Source organism: Eulemur rufifrons, chromosome 2, assembly GCF_041146395.1.
Source record: "Eulemur rufifrons isolate Redbay chromosome 2, OSU_ERuf_1, whole genome shotgun sequence".
Classification (NCBI taxonomy): Eukaryota; Metazoa; Chordata; class Mammalia; order Primates; family Lemuridae; genus Eulemur; species Eulemur rufifrons.
In genome coordinates this window covers 100286158-100307605 of record NC_090984.1, presented here as the reverse complement: position 1 = coordinate 100307605, position 21448 = coordinate 100286158, and the positions used below count along the sequence as shown (strand labels likewise).

At 44.6% G+C, this 21448-nt stretch overlaps 1 protein-coding gene across 1 annotated transcript in view; it reads left to right on the top strand.

The window, feature by feature from the left end:
* Nucleotides 1-843: 843 nt before the first annotated feature.
* Nucleotides 844-21448, top strand: part of HEATR4 (HEAT repeat containing 4) — a 32526-nt gene continuing 11921 nt past the window's right edge. The window contains exons 1-13 of the mRNA XM_069488510.1: nucleotides 844-1721; nucleotides 3322-3512; nucleotides 4560-4700; nucleotides 8821-9024; nucleotides 9641-9784; nucleotides 11965-12126; nucleotides 13318-13478; nucleotides 14066-14170; nucleotides 17166-17284; nucleotides 18269-18449; nucleotides 18996-19065; nucleotides 19869-20058; nucleotides 21067-21145. Of these exons, the coding sequence (XP_069344611.1) occupies nucleotides 844-1721; nucleotides 3322-3512; nucleotides 4560-4700; nucleotides 8821-9024; nucleotides 9641-9784; nucleotides 11965-12126; nucleotides 13318-13478; nucleotides 14066-14170; nucleotides 17166-17284; nucleotides 18269-18449; nucleotides 18996-19065; nucleotides 19869-20058; nucleotides 21067-21145 (2625 nt within the window). The remainder of the gene's footprint in view (nucleotides 1722-3321; nucleotides 3513-4559; nucleotides 4701-8820; nucleotides 9025-9640; nucleotides 9785-11964; nucleotides 12127-13317; nucleotides 13479-14065; nucleotides 14171-17165; nucleotides 17285-18268; nucleotides 18450-18995; nucleotides 19066-19868; nucleotides 20059-21066; nucleotides 21146-21448) is intronic.

Here is a 21448-nt window from a genome sequence, read left to right as displayed (position 1 = left end):
TTAACAAGGAGGACTATGTAGCAATGTGTGTGCTGGGTGATTCTGAAGGACAGAAGAGACAGGAGACATGGTTACTGGGCAGTGCAGTCAGACAGCCAAATATTTAGCAATGTGAGGTGTCACATGGTTAAGTTATAATACCTAGTATAGACCAAGCGTGATTTATAAATTTGGGTATGACATGATGGCCTAGGTTGGTCAAGGAAGAGTTATGGACCAAGTAGGATTGAGCTAGGCCTGGAAGGATGGATAGAGCTTGTGTCAAGTATGGAAGGCCATTCCATGTAGAGGGCTGAGAAGGAAGCTCCACTCAATACATGGATGGAAGCATACTCAGAGAACTGCTAGGAAACTCAACTGGCTTAAGCAGAGCTTACATGTCAGGATGAATGATAAACTGGGGTTATATTCATGGAGAACCCTGAACGCCAGGCTGAGTTGTCTGAACTTAATTATGCTATTAGCCTTTTTGAACAGAGAAAAAGCAATGTTTGAAGAAATACTGGAAGCATGGGATACTGCTGAAAAGCAGTATCCCTCATGGGGAAAAAGGTCAGAGCTTTGGGAACAAGTGTGAGAACTGGAGGCAAGGGTCTGATACAAGAAACATTTAGAATGTGGCACTATTTCTTTCTTTTGCCCTAATTCACATGGCTTTCCTCTGGCCTCCCTTCCCATCCGTTTTCCAAGTAATTCTCGTTCTGAACTACTATGGGCTACCAATTGCTGCCGACCTAGAGCTCTCACCAGTTCCTCCCATCCTTTTAACAGGTGTCTAGTCACATCTCCAGGCCTTGCCTCTGGGCCAGTCAGTGTAAAAGGAAGCATTTGCTGGGAAACAATATGACCAGGACCCGAAAGAGAAAGACTTTTCTCTCCCATTGTTTCCATCAGTCACTGCCCCCACAGCTGAGATGGGGCATGACCTACCCAAAACTGAAAAGCAAGGAGGCAGGTGCTACCATCTCCAGTGTGCCCCCAGTCTTCCCCTTCAGCCCACAGCATTACGCAGACCTCAAGAGCCAATATCTGAAAAACGCCGCTGCAAACCTTACCTTCTCTCAGGAGGTGGTGTGGCAGCGAGGGCTGCCCGGCATTCCTTACAGCCAGTACTGCTTTGACCACCTCTACAACACAGATGACATCATCCAGCCTCTCCAGGTTAGGAAGGCCCAACCTGAGAAACCTGCCAGCTTCAAGTTCTTGGTTCCCCTGGGTCCCTCAGCAGGGGACACCTCTCAGCCTACGAAGACAAAAAGCTCTGCCAATGCTGAAAAGAAGCTGAAGAAATCAAAGCCAGCAAGGGTAGTCCAGGAAGCACCTCGACCCCGCATCCCTCGTCCCTGCAGGGATCCAGATATGCTGGGTCTGCCACCTTCTCCAGATGTGAACCTGGAGGAGAGGGAAGCCTGGCTTCCGCCTGCTGAGAAGGAGGCCAGAGCCTGGGAGGCCATCGTGCTGGAAAAGCTGGACAAGCGCACAGCCCGATGGATCCAGAATAAGCGTCCTCTAAGGTCTGGGGTATCCCCTAACAAGTGGCAGGCCTTCCTGCGCCAGCAGTATGACTGGAGCCACATCCGGGATGAGCTCACCTCCACCAGCGACCTGGAGCTCTTGAAACAGCTGGAGGCGGAAGAGATAGCAGAGTTTGAGGATCAAATTGTCATCCTGCCCCCTGAGGAAAAAAAGAAGCCAGAGCTGCTGCTTCCTGTTTACTACAGGTAACTGGCCAGGGCCTCAGGTGTACCTTTGAGAATCCCTGCTCCCCTTCAAAGACTCCTAGATGGGTTCACACTCTGTAATTCAGAATGCACTCACCCATCAACTTCATGTTCTCCACTGCCAACCTGCTCGCTCCGATCTTCTCAAAGTAAGGAATTCTCAACCTCTGAACTGCTGACATTCTGGGTTGGATAATTTTTTGTTGTGAGGGGCTGCCCTGTGCATTGTAGGATGCTAGCAGCATCCCTGGCTTCTGCCAACCAGATCACAATCTCCTAGTTGTGACAACCAAAGATGTCTTAGACATTGCCAAATGTCTCCAACAGGGACAAGATCACCCCTAGTTGAGAACTGCTACTCTTAAAGGGATCTGCTCTCAGCCTTCCCCAGCAGACTTAGCCATCAAACTGCTGATCCACTGACAGTCCAGGTGTTCCCAGAAATGTATCCATGGTGGAGTGAGGAAGGCAGAGACCTCATGGCACTGAGGTTTGGCACTGCCTTACTTTGAATAAGGAGCCAGTCAGTGCAGGACAGAGAACAAAACAACCCACATATTTCTCAGATTGCTTCCTTCTGATTGATTGATTGATTGAGACAAGGTCTGGCTCTGTTGCCCAAGCTAGAATGCCATGGCATCAGCCTACTTCACAGCAACCTCAAACTGCTGGGTTCAAGAAATCCTCCTGCCACAGTCACCCAAGTAGCTGGGACTACAGGCTTGTGCTACCAAAAATTTTTTCCAATTTTAGTCGCCTGGCTAATTTTTTCTATTTTTAGTAGAGACAGGGTCTCGCTCTTGCTCAGACTGGTCTTGAACTCCTGACTTCAAGTGATCCTCCTGCCTCGGCCTCCCAGAGTGCTAGGATTACAGGCATGAGCCACCGTGCCCGGCCTTTCCTTCTCATTTATAGCTAGAGGGAAGACTGGAGCTATTATACTATCCCTGATTCCCAAGAGTAAAATAAAAATAAGTGGAAATCCATTTATTTATTCATTTATTGGACAAATATAAGCTATAAGAACTAGCAGTAGTTCCTGCTACTTTCAAGGTACTCTGGGAAGTACTAGGAATACAATGTAAAAATGATATATTTGTACCTTTAAGGAGCTACATTCTGCCACTGGGTAGACAGACATTAAATAACCACACACATAACAGAAAGAGTGAGGTGATGTAGGAGGTGGGTTCCCTTCCCCAAATCCATGCATCCTCTAAGGGTATCAATGTAAAAAATGACTCCAGTCGTCTAAAAAGAAAAAAAAAGGGTTATGCTGTTAGCACTTTGAGAAGTTAAGCAGGAAAAAAAAAAGGGTTATGCTGGGAACACAGCTGCTCTGTCTTGCTGTCCAGTGGCTGCAGAAGGTGTGGCTCTATCTGTGGAGGGGAAAGGTGGCTATAGACGGGCCCTTCTGGCAGCACCATATTGAACTGGCACCTTGGATACAAGGCTAATAATTAAATGTCGGTGTTCTTTAGATATTCACATGCGTATGAGCTGAGCTTAAAGAGGAAAGGGAATGAGCTGTGGATCTAATGGAAAGGGGGGCCCATCTCCTGCCCTTTCCCCTTTTTCCCCCTTTCTCACCCCTGCCAAGATTGCCCAGTTACTTCTCACGAGCTGAGACAGCTGAAATCATGCCTGGCGACAATAAGACCACTGAGAGTATCAATGAAAAGAAGAGAATCTTTCAGGCCCAAAACCAGAGCTACTTCCGACAGGTGAATCCCCAAGCTGGACAGTTTGCTTACTCCACAGACAACACCTTTGAACAAGAGATTTACTTTGGTAATAAAGTTGGGCCCTGTGGAGGGGGCAGAGGTGGACATGGGCCAGGGAGTGGAAGGTTGCTGGGGGCTGGAAACAGTTGTGGGTGTAGATGGGAGGCCCTGGATGACCCAGGTTTTCATGGTCACTAGCATGGCAGGGAGGGGAAGTGACATCTGGTGGGGAGGGAACTATTCTCTCTCTTCCTCCTTTTTCTATCCCCATGTCTTAGTAAGGGGGCAGTGGAGGATGGACTGTAAAGTAGGCAAGATTTTGAAAACAACTCACCTCTTCTCTGTCTACCCTTCTCCCTTCTCTCATTTTGCGATATTCCCCCAGTGAGGTGCTATGTTGGAAAAAAAAAAAAACAAAATCACAGGCTTTGGAGTCAGGTAGATTTGGGTTTAAATCCTTCTGAGCCTTAAGCACCTTCTTTGTAAAACAAGGTTAAGAAAACTGCACTTCAAGTGGAGTAGATGAGAAAGCATCTATAAGGTATGCTTCTTACCCAATGCCCATCACATAGAAGGTGCTCAATAAATGCCCGCTACCCTCCTCTTCCATCTTGCCATCCTTTAGATTTCTGGGCTTCCAGGATACCTGATCTGCATGTTCCAAGCTGTTTCTTTCCAACCCCCATCTGTTCCTAAACTGCTGTCAGCTGAAAGTCTTCCTAAAGTGTTTAACAAAATTATTCTAAGGTATTCATGACTGATGGGATTAATTTGGCACCCCTTCTTTAGTGTCTAGCTTTTCATAGGGGACAATGCCTGTAAGTTAGACAGGCTTTACCTTACTAAAGGAAAAATGCTATTCTTTGCTCCCAGGCCTCTAAAGGACTTCTCTGTGAGGCCACCAGCTGTGACTTTTTTTTCCCACAGACACTATGGTGACTTATAGCTGTGACAATTCTAAGCAACAGTCACCTTCAAGGAATGCTCCACAGTATGGCAGTCGTGGGTCCTATGGGCTTAGATTAGGGTAAAGGAAAGGGTCTGATCCTGGTGACTGGAAACCCAGGATGAAAAGAAAGAGGTACTGGGGGACTCACTGTTTCTTTGTTCACAGATGAAGTCCAGATCATCCACCCGATTGGTGCAAAGCGAGACCAGATTTTCCTGGAAAACCTCAATCAGTACAGCAAGCAGTTATCTAAGGTCTTCCCCGAAGGTCCAGAAAAGTGGTGTTCCCAGGCAATTCCTGAAGCACGTAAGCAGGAAGCTGATAATGGGGGGGGGAAAGAGGGAAATGTGGCTATTTCTTTAAGGGCCCTAGTTCATGGGTTGGGGCACCACCAGCATCCAGGCAACTCCCTTCCTACCAATTAAAAATCACCTCATACAATTATAAAATACTGGCTGGGCACAGTGGCTCATGCCTGTAATCCTAGCACTCTGGGAGGCCAAGGCAGGAGGATTGCTTGAGGTCAGGAGTTCCAGACCAGCCTGAGCAAGAGCATGACCTCATCTCTACTAAAAACAGAAAAATTAGCTGGTCATTGTGGTGCGCGCCCATAGCTACCATCTACTCCCGAGTCCCAGCTACTCGTGAGGTTGAGGCAAGGGGATGGCTTGAGCCCGGGAGTTTGAGGTTGCAGTGAGCTACGCCACTGCACTCTACCTGGGGTGACAGAGTGAGACTCTGTCTCAAAAAATAATAATAAAATAAAATAAAACAAAATACTAACTCTAACTAGGAAGAGCCTCAGTAGAACATGGATTCACTTGAAATCAGACATAACTTAGGTGTAACCAAGTCAGTTAGGGCCAATAATTACTAATAAGGCAGATCTCATCTTAATCCTTACGAAGTACATCAAGCTCCTGACATTCTGCCCTTTTCTCATGGGCTGGCTGTACCCTCCCCTGCCACTCCACACTCAGGCCCATACCTGCCTCAGGCCCTAGGGTTTTCATCTGTCATAAGTTTCTGTTTCATAAGTACATCATTCTCATACTGTAAGCCAAATAGGGAAGAGGGAAAGGAGTTGGCTGAGAAATTAGCTTAATGAAACGAAACATGCATATTCTCCAAGAGACTCCATTTTCCATGTTTCCATTTCCCACCACTCTTTTCTTTGCAGTATCCCTGTTCAGATGGCCGCCCTGGTGTGCAGGAACTAACAGCAGTGGTTATCCTTTCTTTTTCCACCAGCCCCAAACCTCTGTCTCTAGTGCTGCCTGGATAGGCAATAGCTGGGTAGGCAATGCCAGGGTAAAGGAGGTGCTAATGATGGCAGCTATGGGCAGCTTCTGTAAACTCTCACACCAGAGTTAGAGAAAGGACCCCAGAGAAGCCCTGGAGTGGGTCTTGACAGGTCATTTTCCGAAGCCCAGCTGCTTCATTATAATGAAGGCACTAATCATTCATGCAGCAAGGTACTTTGGCAATACTTGGATGAGGTGGTTTGTAAACTGTCAAATGCTGTACAAACTCAAGACATTATTATTAATATTACCATACTACCTTCTGCATAAGCCAACTCCATTCTGAGAATAAGCAAATCCACAGAGTCAAAAAGTACATTAATGGTTGCTAGGGGTTGGGGCAAGGGGGGGAAGGATGATGATGAAGTTTCTATTTGGGGTGAGGAAACATCGTACAATTAGATAGTGGTAATAGTTGCACAACTCTGTGAATATACCAAAACCACCAAATTATACACTTTAACAGAATGAATTTTACAGAATGTGAATTCTACTTCAATAGAATTGTTGTTAAAAGAAACTGCTCTGAGGATCCTGCTGTATTGCATTCATGGAGGCTTCCACTGCCCACCTCTTGCCAAGGGCTGGGAGGAGGGAGGGAGAACAGCATACGGGCTCACAGGCACTCTCCTCACCAGTGGTGCAGGACCTCTGCCCTCTTTTTCCTAGGACAGGTCATTTAATGAGCTGATGTTGCAGGAATACTCATATCAAAATCTTAAAAATAGCATTTGAGGCCGGGTGCGGTGGCTCACGCCTATAATCCTAGCACTCTGGGAGGCCGAGGCGGGTGGATAGCTCGAGGTCAGGAGTTCGAGACCAGCTCTGAGCAAGAGCGAGACCCTGTCTCTACTAAAAATATAAAGAAATTATCTGGCCAACTAAAATATATATAGAAAAAATTAGCCGGGCATGGTGGCGCATATCTGTAGTCCCAGCTACTCGGGAGGCTGAGCCAGAAGGATTGCTTAAGCCCAGGAGTTTGAGGTTGCTGTGAGCTAGGCTGACGCCACGGCACTCACTCTAGCCTGGGCAACAGAGCGAGACTCTGTCTCAAAAAAAAAAAAAAAAAAAATAGCATTTGAGATTGGTCTGGGGGAATTAAAGTCAGAATAGTAATACATACACACCTTTTAATAACCATTCTTTATCATCTCATCTCAGGAAATAGAGTTAGGTATGAAAGAACCTAGAGAAAAATAGGAAAATTCCTGGGGTTAGATGTGGTAGTAAATTTTTTTCCCTCTCCATTTTGACTGAATTAAAAAACTTAGAAGATGATTTCCTTAAAGTGATGAAATTTCTCAAGAAGTGTACCTATTACTAGACAGCCTTTCGTTCCCCCAAAATTGTATCATAAAACTGTCTAGTGTGCCCACATCATTACTGTTCCTAAATACCAAGCATGGGTTTCACGGTACAAGTCACAGATACAAGGGCACCATTTGTTTCTGCCAGCAAAGTACATAGCCCCTTTTGTCCCATAGAAAACGAAAGAGTCCTTTCTTTGTATACTTCCTTTACATGACTTTTGATGAGGAAATTGGCTGGTGGATGTGTTTCTATCTGCCTAGAACTCAAAGAACTGGAAGGAAAGTAAATGGTGGCAGTTGTATTTGTTTATTCCCATACAGGTTAAATATTAGAGATCTTAGACTTTCTCACCACAAATCCATTTCATCTCCTTGAGCAGGGAGATGTAGGAGAAATGGGGTTATTTTTTTTTTTTTTTTTTTTTTTTGTTGAGACAGAGTCTCACTTTGTTGCCCAGGCTAGAGTGAGTGCCGTGGCGTCAGCTTAGCTCACAGCAACCTCAAACTCCTGGGCTTAAGCGATCCTACTGCCTCAGCCTCCCGAGTAGCTGGGACTACAGGCATGCGCCACTATGCCCGGCTAATTTTTTTTCTATATAGATTTTTAGGTGTCCATATAATGTCTTTCTATTTTTAGTAGAGACGGGGTCTCGCTCAGGCTGGTCTCGAACTCTTGACCTTGAGCAATCCACCCGCCTCGGCCTCCCAGAGTGCTAGGATTACAGGCGTGAGCCACCGCGCCCGGCCTGAAATGGGGTTAATTCAGCTACTTTTCACCTCTTCAGGAGGCATTTCAAGTGGGCTGAAAGAAGTGGGGGAGGGTCAGGTGGGGAGGTGTCTAATCACTAGGAGCTGACCTGTCCCAGGTGTCCTACAGCTCCTGGCTGCACACAGCCTCTGGGAGGACCATTTGGAGGAGATGCACTGTATGCACATCTTTGCTCAATTGCCCTGGGGTCTCAAAGGACTCCTTTACATTAGAAGAAATGTTATTGCCGTCCTTGCTCAAAGAAAATAATTGATTCTGAGCAAATCTAAAGGTGTTAGAGTTGGAAAGAAATCTTGGAAGAAACAGAAATGGCTGGTAGTGACTGATTAGAACATGAGATGATAGCAATGTGGCAAATAATGAAGTTAGTAAGTTTGGCGATGTTCTTATCTGTCTTTCCCTCCCCTTCCCCACACAGCTGCTCTTCTGAGAAAGAGGGTTTCTCAATCTGGCACCATGAAGGACATTAAGTCCAGAAAACATAACAACAACTATAACTTTTTAAATATAAGCTATGTTTAGGTAGTATTTATTTATGGTTTCTTCTTTCCTCAAGTTTCTGTTATTTGTCATACTAGGAAAAATTCAGAGATGCTAAAATCTTTAAAATTTCATAGCTTATAGCACCATTCCTCTCCCCAAATTAAAAACATTAAAAAGAAAACTTAATAAATTAGGAATTAATGGCCAATTACACTCTAAATTGCAATATATCAAATATTAAATTTTATGAGCAAAACTTGTTACATATAAACATATTTATGTTCCTAAAGATTTGTTAAATTTAAAGGTTTATATATGTATCTCAATTCCCCCTTCCCCAAATATCTCACCCCATCATCCTCAGGGCTTACCATGTCTGTAGTCAGGACTTTTCATAATTCCCTGTGGGACTTATACTCAGTTCCCTATAGAATCATGGGAAAGTTTCATTTTGTCCTGGTGTTAGTCACAAATAGAATGGGATGCAAGCTGGGACCACTATGTGGCAGGGCCTCAGGCAGTGGGGTGAGAAGGCCTCACACTGCCACACTACACAGCCTGTAGGCCCGTGAAAGGAGCCCCTCGCTGGACTGCCCTGCCCATCCCAGCCAAGGATCGGCTGCTGCAGGGGTGTGAGGAGGATGAGTCTCTTAAAGCCAGGAAATTGAAGAAGCTGGCAAAACCACGGCAGGAGGATGTGACTTGGGACCTGGAGATGCTGCAGAGGATGCTGCAGGAATGGAAGGCAGCATGGGCTCTAAGTGAGTGAAGGGATGTCCTGAGATATTGGTATGCATTTGTGAGCAGGTGATTGTCACCTTGGGCTAGTGTTTCTCAATCTTTGAAAATTCATCCCTCTCTTATGAAATATAAAAATCTCTTTGCCTCATTAAAACTAGTTTAGATAAGAGCCTTTCACACAGTGGGTGCTAGACGAACATTAGCTGATTTATATATCTGGGTGCTTTTTACATGGGCGGGTATTACTTCAGTAATTTGTGGAAATGCACTAAACTGAGAACTCTTTATAGGCAGGGACCCTGTCTTATTGATTTCTCAACGTAGTACCCTTAACCACTTTGTTTTATTGCCCCTTTTATTTTTTAGATGGTTACAATGAAAAAGTTATTTTAGCAAAGACAGATAGAATGTAGGATGGGATTGGGGGGAGTTCTGTCTGGGAACTACCTGAGAGGGTCGATGGGTCATTAGAGAAGTAACTTCCCTAAAGACCCCACCTCCGGGCCCTTTATTCTTCTGAGCTAGTGTTTTGCTTGAATTGTCTTGGGAGAAGGCAGACTTCTTGTCACCTGCCTGCAGCACAACATCTAACTGTAACCAGATGGTTTTCTTCTCATTTCCCTCACTGTGGCATAGTCATCGAGTGGCACCATGAGACAGTGGAGAACCTGCTGCGGAGCTTGACAGGCATGCATGATGACATTCGGATCCAAGCCATCGTCACATGTGCCACAGCTGCTTTGGAACGGCCCAGGACTGTCCCCAGCCAGAGGAAATCAGGTGAGAGCCAGGACTGAACTGCTTGAGAACATAAGCAACTCATAAAGCCACAGAATATTTGAATTAGTGGGGACCTTAGAGTTTGAGATTATTTTGCAAACGTGGAAACCAAATACGTACAGCTTGTCAGCAACAGAGATGAGACTGAAATTCCTGACTTCCAGTCCAGTATTTTTGGCACTACACTTCATCACCTCTTGTTTGCTCAGTGGCTTGCAGGGAAGTTCACATTTTCCCACTTAGAGATCCCATTCATAAAAATGTGTCTGTGTGTACACACACACACACACACACACACACACACTTTTCTCCCAATTCCATTTTAATCCTTCTTTGGACAGAATCTCTCTATCTCTCTCTCTCTCTTTTTTTTTTTATGTCCCCACACCCCTGGACAGCACATCTCAAACTCTCAAACTCAATACGTCCAAAACTGAACTCATCACCCTTGACAAAGACCCCCTTCCTTACATTCCATCTCTCTCTTCACCTGATTAACTTCTATACTTGCCCTTCAATTTCCTTCAATTTCCTCGCCTCCTCTGAGGAGCCTTCCCTGTCTCACCGTCCAGACTGGGTTCAGGCTCCCTGCTATATGCTTCCACACATAAACATTTTTTATTGCATCTGCTTATTTCCTTGGATATTAAATGAGATGATGTATTTTCAGTGCGTGGCATATAGAGAAAGCCTTCAATAGGCAGCGATAGATATTATTATAATCATATCCCCAAATCTTCCACATACATAAAAAGAACACTTTTGTTTTACTCAGAATTTTGTCTTTCATGTGATCCCTTTCAAATGTCCTGAGTGTCTAGATTTTTTTTGTTTTTGTTTTTGAGACAGAGTCTCACTCTGTTGCCCAGGATAGAGTGCCGTGGCGTTAGCCCAGCTCACAGCAACCTCAGACTCCTGGGCTCAAGCAATCCTACTGCCTCAGCCTCCTGAGTAGCTGGGACTACAGGCATGTGCCACCATGCCTGGCTAATTTTTTCTATGTATTTTTAGTTGTCCAGCTAATTTCTTTCTATTTTTTTGGTAGAGACGGGGTCTTGCTCTTGCTCAGGCTGGTTTTGAACTCCTGAGCTCAAAGGATCCAGCCACCTTCCACAGTGCTAGGATTATAGGCACGAGCCACCGTGCCCAGCTGCTAGTCCATTCTTAACAGATGGCATATTGGCCCACAGCATTAGTAAAAAGAACAGATGATTAGATATCCTAAAATCTGAGTCACAGGCTCAGTTCTGCTACTTCTTGGAAAATCAGCTAACCTCTCTAAGCTTCAACTTCCTTATCTGTAAAAAGAGAATAGTTGTGGAAGAATAAAACCTCCCTCTTCTGCTTGAGAATTTGAACTTCAGTTAAATGTCCACCTGTTCCCCTGATAAGGATAGGAACCGTCTTTATAGGCAACATTACTTATGATAAAAATGAACCCTGACTGATAAATGACATTGGGAGTAGGAAGAACTGTAAGTAAAATATAAATACCTGATAGGGACACCATACTTTGGGCTTCCCTGAATGTTATAACTTATAACGGGCATGCCCTTTGTGGATCCTAGAATTATATCTATGGAGTTGTTAAAAGAGATATTAGGCCAGGCGCGGTGGCTCACGCCTGTAATCCTAGCACTCTGGGAGGCCGAGGCGGGTGGATGGCTCAAGGTCAGGAGTTCGAGACCAGCCTGAGCAAGAGCGAGACCCCCCGTCTCTACTAAAAATAGAAAGAAATTATCTGGACAGCTAAAAATATATATAGAAAAAATTAGCCGGGCATGGTGGCACATGCCTGTAGTCCCAGCTACATGGGAGGCTGAGGCAGGAAGGATCACTCAAGACCAAGAGTTTGAGGTTGCTGTGAGCTAGGCTGACGCCACGGCACTCACTCTAACCAGGGCAACAAAGCGACACTCTGTCTCAAAAAAAAAAAAAAAAAAGATATTAATACTAATTCCTATAAAGCACAACTTCACCCAAAGTGAACTCCATGCTCCTGTGCTGTCCCTAGAAGGGTCTGTGGAATGCTACACAAACAGCCTTAAGAACTCAAACCAAAAGGAATGCCTGATGCTGCTGCCCTGTTGACAAACTGTGCTTAGCTGTGGGGGGTAGAAAAACAAAGGGGCTAGGACTCTTTCCTGGCTCTTTTGACACAGACAAGGAGACGGTGAAAGCCCCATCTATCCAGGACTTGCCAGAGGTTCTACAGCCAGCCCTGGAGGCTGCTCTTTGTGACAAGAATCCCAATGTACAGATGGCAGCAGCAATATGCCAATATGCCATTCGGTCACATAATCCCCTTGCCCAGGACATCATGCAGACTGCTCTTCTGAAGGGTGAGTAACTCCCCACTACTTCTCACCGGGAAATACGGAATAAAGGGACATCTTATTATTCACTTTCCCAGTCCTTTCCTCTCCACTACCATGCTCTGTGATGTCTGCTATATTGGGTTTGGGTTTCTATTAGCACTTTGAAAAATTAGTTCTTCCTAGGCACTTTAACAAAATAGGTACACTGCCACCAAGTGGTACCTGGACTAAGCTTTTCATAGATGCATTTGATTAGAAACCATGCCTTCTTCCACACTTGATTTAATCAAAAAGATGATGTAACAATATCAAATACTTTTTTTTTTTTTTTGAGACAGAGTCTCACTCTGTTGCCCAGGCTAGAGTGAGTGCCGTGGCGTCAGCCTAGCTCACAGCAACCTCAAACTCCTGAGCTCAAGCGATCCTCCTGTCTCAGCCTCCCGAGTAGCTGGGACTACAGGCATGCACCACCACGCCCGGCTAATTTTTTCTATATATATTTTTAGCTGTCCATATAATTTCTTTCTATTTTTAGTAGAGATGGGGTCTCACTCTTGCTCAGGCTGGTCTCGAACTCCTGAGCTCAAACGATCCGCCCACCTCGGCCTCCCAGAGTGCTAGGATTACAGGCGTGAGCCACCGCGCCCGGCCTCAAATACTTTTTGAAAATTAAAAAATCACCAGCTGAACACATCATGCTTTTATTTTTTGCATATTAACTTTCAGGCATTGTCCACATGCATTGTTGGAGTTACATAATCAAATAGGCTGTCGGGTGAAAGGCCCAAGGTGCCTAACTGCTGTCTCCAAGATGGGTTGTTACTTGCCTTGATGAGGGGAACAGATTGGTTTGGCCTTCTGCATATAGACATTCAACAGCTTAATTCCTCTGTGTTAGGAAAACCTCCCACCGCAGCCTTCTTAATCCCAGGGGAGAAAACAACTGCATCCGTCTGCTAGGCCAGAAGTGCCTTATGGCTGTTGCCTAACAAGAGCCTTTAGGATTTAACTTTTCAGGTTGAGGTTTATATTTAAAACCTTGATATGATCCATTTAAGTACGGTTTAAATAAGGGATTGGATTTCTAGACTAAGTGGGGCACAGGGAAATGAGATATCAGGCAGGTAGCAGCCTTGGGTACCAATCCAAAGACTGTTCTCTTTTGGAGAAAACAGATCACCATTCTGAACTTCTTTTTTCACCTCACCGTGACAGGTAACAGTGTGGATAGCTGGGCTGCAGCTCAGTGCCTGGCTCTGGAAGGTGATGCCACTTACCCTGTGATTAAGAGGATCCTCCATCAGCTGTTTCACAAGAAAAATGAGGACACTGAGGACCGGGCTTGTGTGCTCCTGAGTCGTCTCAGTGGGAAGACAGTATGTGTACATTACAACCAAGTTTTGGGAAACAATTGGATCTTTGAGGTCTGTGCATGCAAGGAATATAAAGTGCAGATGGTTGGGTAGGGTGATCTCAGCATAGGTAAAAGTGAACTAAGTGTGGGTGAACCTGGGTGTAGAGGTATATATAGGAAGTGACAACAGCTAGCTGAGAGAAAAGTGAGGAAAGTAGGTTGCAAAGGGTCTCTGTATATGCAAGATTTGTGACATGTAGAATTTGCTTCTGCTAGAAGTTTACCATTAAAAACTGCACAGACTTACAATTGTATCTAGTTACTTTCAGTAGAAATGTGAAACTCACAAAGATTGAGGCACATACAAATCATTATAAGGGTAGAAATAGTTAAAGTCAGGAAGGGTAGGTCCCAGGAGTTTTCTGTTCAGATTATTAAATCTGTATTTTGCTCCCTGATTTATGATCCCAGAGTCAGTTGGCTTAAATGGAAGAGTGCCCTATCTCTTGTAAACCCACTCTTTCCTTTGCCAGGGATGGGCATCTCATGTGCTGTGACGTTAATTATGCAGGATGCCATGTTAGAATGTAACAAGTCTTCTCTCCTCAGACCCTGATACACACCATGCTTGCCGTGGAGCTGAACAGTCGTCAATGGGAGGACCGGATAGTGGCCTGCCGGGCTTTGTGCCGGATCAGTGGAGATATCTGCTTAGTAAACCTCTTTCTTTGCTTCCAAGGAGACAAAAAGCCTAAGCAAGGCTGGGCTCAGGAGCCCTTCCACTTTTTGCTGCTATCTAGTATCCTGTTCTTACCGAATACATCTCTGTCCCCACATTGTTACTTCTTAGTTCTAGCCCACAATTATCTTCAAATGCCAACATGTCTTTCTGTGACTTAAGCCAGTGCTTCTCAGTGTGGTGGCAGTCCACAAACTGTTACTGATCCACAATGAAATAGCACAAAAACTGAGAGGAGTTTAAAGAACTTTTTAGTAATTTTACCCTGCCTCAGTATCAATGGACTTTACAAAAGTACCTGCCAATGACATATTTTCCCCTTCAAAACTGGTCCTTCATTACAGATAGTTTGAGAAGCATTGACTTAAACTACCCAACAACTCAACTATACAAGGATCTGTGCTGGCTCTCTTGAGTGTTCAGCACACACATATAAAACAGAGTTCCCTTCAACAACTCCGGAGGCTAAGGCAGGAGGATCGTTTGAGGCCAGGAGTTCAAGACCAGCATGAGGCCGGGCGCGGTGGCTCACGCCTGTAATCCTAGCACTCTGGGAGGCCGAGGTGGGCGGATCGTTTGAGCTCAGGAGTTCGAGACCAGACTGAGCAAGAGCGAGACCCCATCTCTACTAAAAATAGAAAGAAATTATATGGACAGCTAAAAATATATATATAGAAAAAATTAGCCGGGCATGGTGGTGCATGCCTGTCGTCCCAGCTACTCGGGAGGCTGAGACAGGAGGATCCCTTGAGCTCAGGAGTTTGAGGTTGCCGTGAGCTAGGCTGACGCCACGGCACTCACTCTAGCCTGGGCAACAGAGTGAGACTCTGTCTCAAAAAAAAAAAAAAAAAAAAAAAAAAAAAGACCAGCCTGGAAAACATAGGGAGACCCTGTCTATAAAAAAATAAGAAAAATTAGCTGGGTATGGTAGCCCACGTCTGTAGTCTCAGCTACTTGGGAGGCTGAGGCAGGAGGATTGCTTAAGCTAGGAGTTAAAGGTTGCAGTGAGCTATGATTGCACGCCACTGTACTCCAGCCTGGGTGACAGAGTGAGACCCTATCTCCTAAAAGAAAAAAAGAAAAAAGCCCCCCCAGTCCCTACTTTCAAAAAACTGACATGGCAGTTAGAACAACAAGACTAACATACACAAATGATTTAAGAACAAGCAATAAATGTAAGGTACTCTCTTAAAACTTTTCAGAGGCCGGGTGCGGTGGCTCACGCCTGTAATCCTAGCACTCTGAGAGGCTGAGGCGGGCAGATCGTTTGAGCTCAGGAGTTTGAAACCAGCCTGAGCAAGAGCGAGACCCCCGTCTCTACTAAAAAATAAAAAGAAGTTAGCTGGACAACTAAAAATATATAGGAAAAAATTAGCCGGGCATGGTGGTGCACACCTGTAGTCCCAGCTTCTTGGGAGGCTGAGGCAGAAGGATTGCTTGAGCCCAGGAGTTTGAGGTTGCTGTGAGCTAGGCTGACGCCACGGCACTCTAGCCAGGGTGACAGAGCGGGACTCTGCCTCAAAAAAAAAAAAAAAAAAACTTTTCAGAGAGAGAGAGATTAGTGTAGGTTGAACTTACTGGTTAAAGTTCTATGAAGGAGTGTGGAACTGGGGTACAACTCAAGAGGGAATTCCAGGCTAGGGAAACCCTGACCACCATTTAGGTTTTCACCTGACCTTTTTGCCATTATTTCCCAATCATCTTCAGCTGTCCAAATGGGACCTTTCCCTTCTATGTGCTATTAAATCTTTTCCTTAGAACATTGGGTATCTCCAGAATGGCCCAGAACACTGTCATTCCCATGAGACGTGAACACCCTCCACTCCTTAACCCTCACATTTTAATATGGGAAGCACAAAATCTGGCCATTTAGTAATCACCTGAAGAGGTTTCAGATTGGGTTAATTCTGTCTCAAGTGCTGTAGGACCCTGATGCTAATGTCCTAGACCAGCAGCACAGGCAACACCTGGGAGCTTGTTAGAACTCAGAATCTCACCTTAGGCCAACTCAGTCAGAATCTGTATTTTAACAATATCATTTTAACATCCGATTCATTTGCACCTTCACCTCCTTGGCACTTGGCACTCAGATTGCCAACTTAAAATAAAAAGACACACATTCATTCTGGGTACTTACAAGAAGAAGAAAAGACATGCAGAGCTAGCAGTGGACGAGGTATAAAGATGAAGAGGACTTCACGTCAGACTGCTGGAATTAAGAAAGATGCTATGTCTGAATCCTTTCACTCATTCAGTAAGCAAGCAGTTTCTGACCACATCTGATATGCTAGGCATTATGCTAGCACTAGGGATGCAAAGGTTATTTCTTCTCTTGGTAAATGTTATAAATGGCTATAACAGAATCAGCTATAAGGTATTATGGGGGTTTCCTATGCTTACAGGGGGCAGAGAAGACTTCACTAAGGAGATGCTTTTTGGGCTAAATTGTAAAGGAAGAGTAGGAAAATATCAAGTACTAGGTAGGGGTGAAGAAGGGAGATGTTGCCAGCAGGGAGAACTTGCTTGGGCACATGTACACAATCATCATGTAGTAATCCTTGTCCCCTCCCCTCTGAGAAGTACACTTATAGGGTGACCAACTATCCTGGTTTCTCTAGGACATGGGACTTTCAGTACTAAAATCAGCAAAGTCCCAGGCAAACTGGGATGAGTTAAGCATCACTTTCAAATTTTGTCTCTCGGGTACAGATTATGTTGGCACTGACACTATATAGTAGACGAAAGGATGAGCTTGGGAAAGAAACACAGGTTTGAGCCCTGGTTCCAGCTCTCATCAGGTTAACTTGGGCAAGTTAATCAAAGCCTCCATTTTATCCTCTGTGAAAGGTAATAGCATCTGCTCCATTGGATTGTTTGGGAGATTAAGGGATGGGTAAAAACACTTAGCACAATGCCAAGTACAAAATTAGTATCCAATAAGTGCTGGCTAATTATTATACCTTTTTATAGGATATGAAACATAAGTTGATCCAACTGATGTGGAATGACTGGAATAAGAAAGTAAGGCATGCAGCTGCACAAGCATTGGGTCACATGGGCCTTGGGAAAGAGTTGCACGACACAATCAAGTAAGACTGAGTCAACATGAGGAAAGATACTCTTCTATTCCTAGAAGTGTTTGGGAGGCCTGGGATCCAGCCAGCCAGCATTTGTTGAACTCCTCAGCACTGTACCAGATCCCACTGTAAAAAGTTAACAGTCCCTACAGAAACTAAATGTGGCTAGGGAAAGCAGCATTGAATGCTCACTAGGTATGAGGCAATGTTTTGGGTGTTTAAGGGAATTCGAAAGTATGACACAATTCTGATGACCACATGCAGGATATACAAATACCTAATTAAAAATACCAAATCAAACCTGAGCAATATAACGAGACCCCATCTCTACAAAAATTTTTAAAAATTAGCCTGGCAGGGTGGCAAATGTTCGTAGTCCAGCTACTTGGGAAGCTGAAGTGGGAGGACTGCTTGAGCCCCCCAGTGTAAAGGTACAGTGAGTTATGACTATACTACTGCACTCCAGCCTGGGCAATACAGCGAGACCCTGTCTCTAAAAAATAAAATAATAAGAATACCAAATCATATTAAAAACTAGAACAAATGGCATATACCATAACTGCTATTGCAGAAAAATGGAATACTCAATGTGGGCTCGAGGAGTAAGGACAAGATTCATGAAGGATGGATAAGACTGCCTAGGCATTCCAGGATGGGAGCCAAATGCAGAAATGAGCGTGGCACATGTGAGGGCAGTGGAGAAGAGAATGTGACTGTGACAAAAGGTGCAAGTTGACACTTTCCTTTATTCAGTCATTCAATGTAGCTGAGTGCCTAACATATGCTAGGTAATAGAGCTTCAAGTAAGTAAGACAGTCAAGGTCTGTACCCAGTGAAACTTACCTAATGGGCACAAGGCTGAACAGGAAAGGGTGGGGCTTGATACTGTAGAGCCCACAGAGCTTGGATTTTATCCTGAAGGAATTAGTGGGGAGGGGGCGGTGGTAGGCACTGAAAGTTTAAGGAGGGAAAATAAAGGCAACTTGTGCCTTACAGGATCAAGCTGTGTCAAGGAAATTCCCAGGAGCGTGTGGAAGCCCTCTCCCTGATAGGTGAGCTCAAGCTCATGACCGCCAAGCTCCTTCCAAGCTTCCTGCGCTGTTTCTCTGATGACTTCACAGCAGTTCGGCGGGCAGCCTGTTTGGCAGCTGGTGCCCTGCAGATCCGCGACAAGATGGTGAGTCAGGGAAATGTGTTCTCATCTTACCTTACTGACCTAATGAGAGCATTACCTTCCCTTGTTGTGCATAGCACACTCACCATTCTGTAGGGACACAAAATGAGAGATCAGGAAGGTGAGGGGGTGTATAGGCCACATCTATCAGTTAGGACCATTTAGCTCCCGGCCAGCCCACACTTCACTCTAGAGCACAGCCCTGAACCCTGTTCTCACCTCAGTTAACTAATTTCTCATTACCTAGGTGCTGAAGGGCTTTAGCATCAACTCCAGTGAATGGAGTTATACTTCCTAGTTACTAGGGGGAAATCTGATTGAGGTGTTCAAAAGAAGCTATATGGCCACAAACCTGTGAGCTGAGAAAATCAATCTACAGATACCAGATAATTCAGCTAATATACTATATGTACAGGTTGTCATTTGTCACTAAAATTGATAGGTCATTTTTCAGTTATATAGCACCTTTTAGAGATAAGTGGGGTCCCTGTTTCTGGTTCATTCTCGTTCTTGTTCTCCTCACTCAACACTGCGTTTTATCCATCCCAGGTGCTCGAATGCCTCCTGAATCTGATACAGAGAGATCCTTACTGGAAAATCAAGGCCTTTGCCATTCGAGGTATTACAGAAGTAGTGGCCCCAGTTCTTCAATGAAATACCTTCCCCTATGCTAGTATAGATGATCCCCCAAAACTCTCTAATAATGGGGTGAAGTAGGAGAGGGAATGATCTTAGCTTCTCAGAAGTTCCTTGCCTGAGAAGGAAAAGAATATTTTCTCCTTTTTAATTTTTAGTTAAGGATCCTGAGTCTAGGTCCATGTCAAACTTGGTAAGGTGAAGAGCTGACAAGACAGTCCCTGCCAACAGAATTAAGGATAAGTTCCAAGTAGGTATCCACTGTTGGATACATCTTGTTTTCCCTGGAGCTTTCATCTACTGTACTCTGTCAAAGTCAGACCATATTCAAGACTGCTAGAGAACTAAAACTCTGCCCCTAATTTTCCTAATTTCTTTTTAGGATCTTGGGCATTACTTCTCTCTTTGATGTAGTCTTTGGCAGGTCCTTAGCAGAACCAGCCCTAGGTAAACCTGTGAAGTAATTGTGCCTTGTGCCTCCCTTCCCCATCACCATGCCTTGACTAGGCTGGTCTCCCAAGTTATCTGTCCCATATCTCATCCCTAAATAGGCAAAATAGTCTATGTTCTCATCCTAATGGGCAAGGATGAGATAAAACGTTCCCCTTCGAGGAATCCTTTGGAGGTAGTGTCCCACTCTAACCTATTCCTAAAATTCCAGTGGTGATTAATTGCCATCCAAAAGGGAAGATATTGTTTGCGATACTCAACTTATTTTTGGATGCTAGGATATAGCCAATTCAGTCTTCAAGGACAGTGGAACATGCTGCCCCCTAATCTCTGCAGCTTTGGGACAGATTGGGGAAGTAAGTCCCCAGCTGACAGATCTCCTGCTCTGGGCCATCCACTATGAAGAGTCACCAGGCGTACGACTGGAAGCTTGCCGTAGCATCCTGGCCCTCAAACTTCAAGGGGACCGGGTCAGGGACACCTTCCTAGATGTGCTGCTCCTGGAGAACCATGACGCTGTTCTAAAGTAAGTACTAAACTTCTGGTTCCTGCCATGACCTCTTGCTCTGCCAGCTCTCCCATCCTTGCTCACTGAGTATGTCCTTGTCTTTCTAGGCTGCCTAATGGCAGTAAAAGCACAGGTTCACTCGTGGCATTCACCTAGCTACCTACCCAAGAAAGTAACAGAAAAACTGGCTTAAATTAGATTGAAAGTGAAGCTCATGTAGTTCATGTACCTTTTCTCCCCGCTACGGGTGGTTTTAAGTTATTCATATATTCAGCTAAAATTTATCAAGCGCCTATTGTGACAATAGGCTTTAGAGTCAAGAAGATCATGGTCTGAATTCCAGCTCTGACATGCAATAGCTATGTGAGCCTGGGCAAGGTACTTACTTAAACACTCTGAGACCATTTTTTCATGTGTCAAATGCAGGTGACAGTCTACAGTATCAGGTTGTGGGGATAATGAGATGGCAATGTTTAGTGCCCCTTTCATAAAGCTCCTCAGTGAATGGTACCTATTAGTACCTTCAAATATATCATCTCAAAAACTGCACATCATCCCTATAAGCTAACCATCAGATCATTTTTGCGGATAAGGCTCAGCAAAACCACAGTTAGGATCAGAATTTAGGATTCTTGCTTGATTCCAAGTTCTATATTTTCTACTCCCATGCTCTTTTATTTATTATTATTATTATTTAAGACAGTGTCTCATTCTGTCACCCAGGCTGGAGTGCAGTGGCACTACAGCCTTGAACTCCTGGGCTCAAGGGATCCTCCTGCCTCAGCTTCTCATGTAACTGGGACTACAGGCATGTGCCACCATGCCTGGCTAATTTTTAAATATTTCTGTGGAGACAAGGTGTCGCTATGTTGCCCAGGCTGGTCTCAAACTTCTGGCCTCAAGCAATCCTCCCTGCCTCAGCCTCTGAAACTGCTGGGATCACAGGTGTAAGCCTCCACACCTGGCCCCTCATGCTTTTTTAAAGGACAAGGTAGAACAATCTAAGAAGTCCTTCTTACCCTTCAGGGAAATTTACCAGGCAATGAAGATACTCAACTTAGAAAGTGAAGGAAACCAAGATATGCTTCAGAAGATCAAGAAAAAGGTAAATAAGTGCAAGCTGTTTTTCAAGAGAAAATGTGGGGCTCTCAAGAGTTCCTCAGACCCTTTTTTCCTCCAAGCATGTACATACCCTCTTCCCCACCACAGAAATACTTTCTACAAATTCAGATACCATATCATTTGAAGATATAAAACATCTATGCAAGAATAAATTATAAAATCCTATTAGTAAAGATAAAAACAAAACAAAATCCTATTAGTCCTATCAAGTAGCCCTCAAAATCAGGGTTTATTGTTGTGGTTTCTTTTTTTTTTTTTTTGAGACAGAGTCTCACTTTGTTGCCCG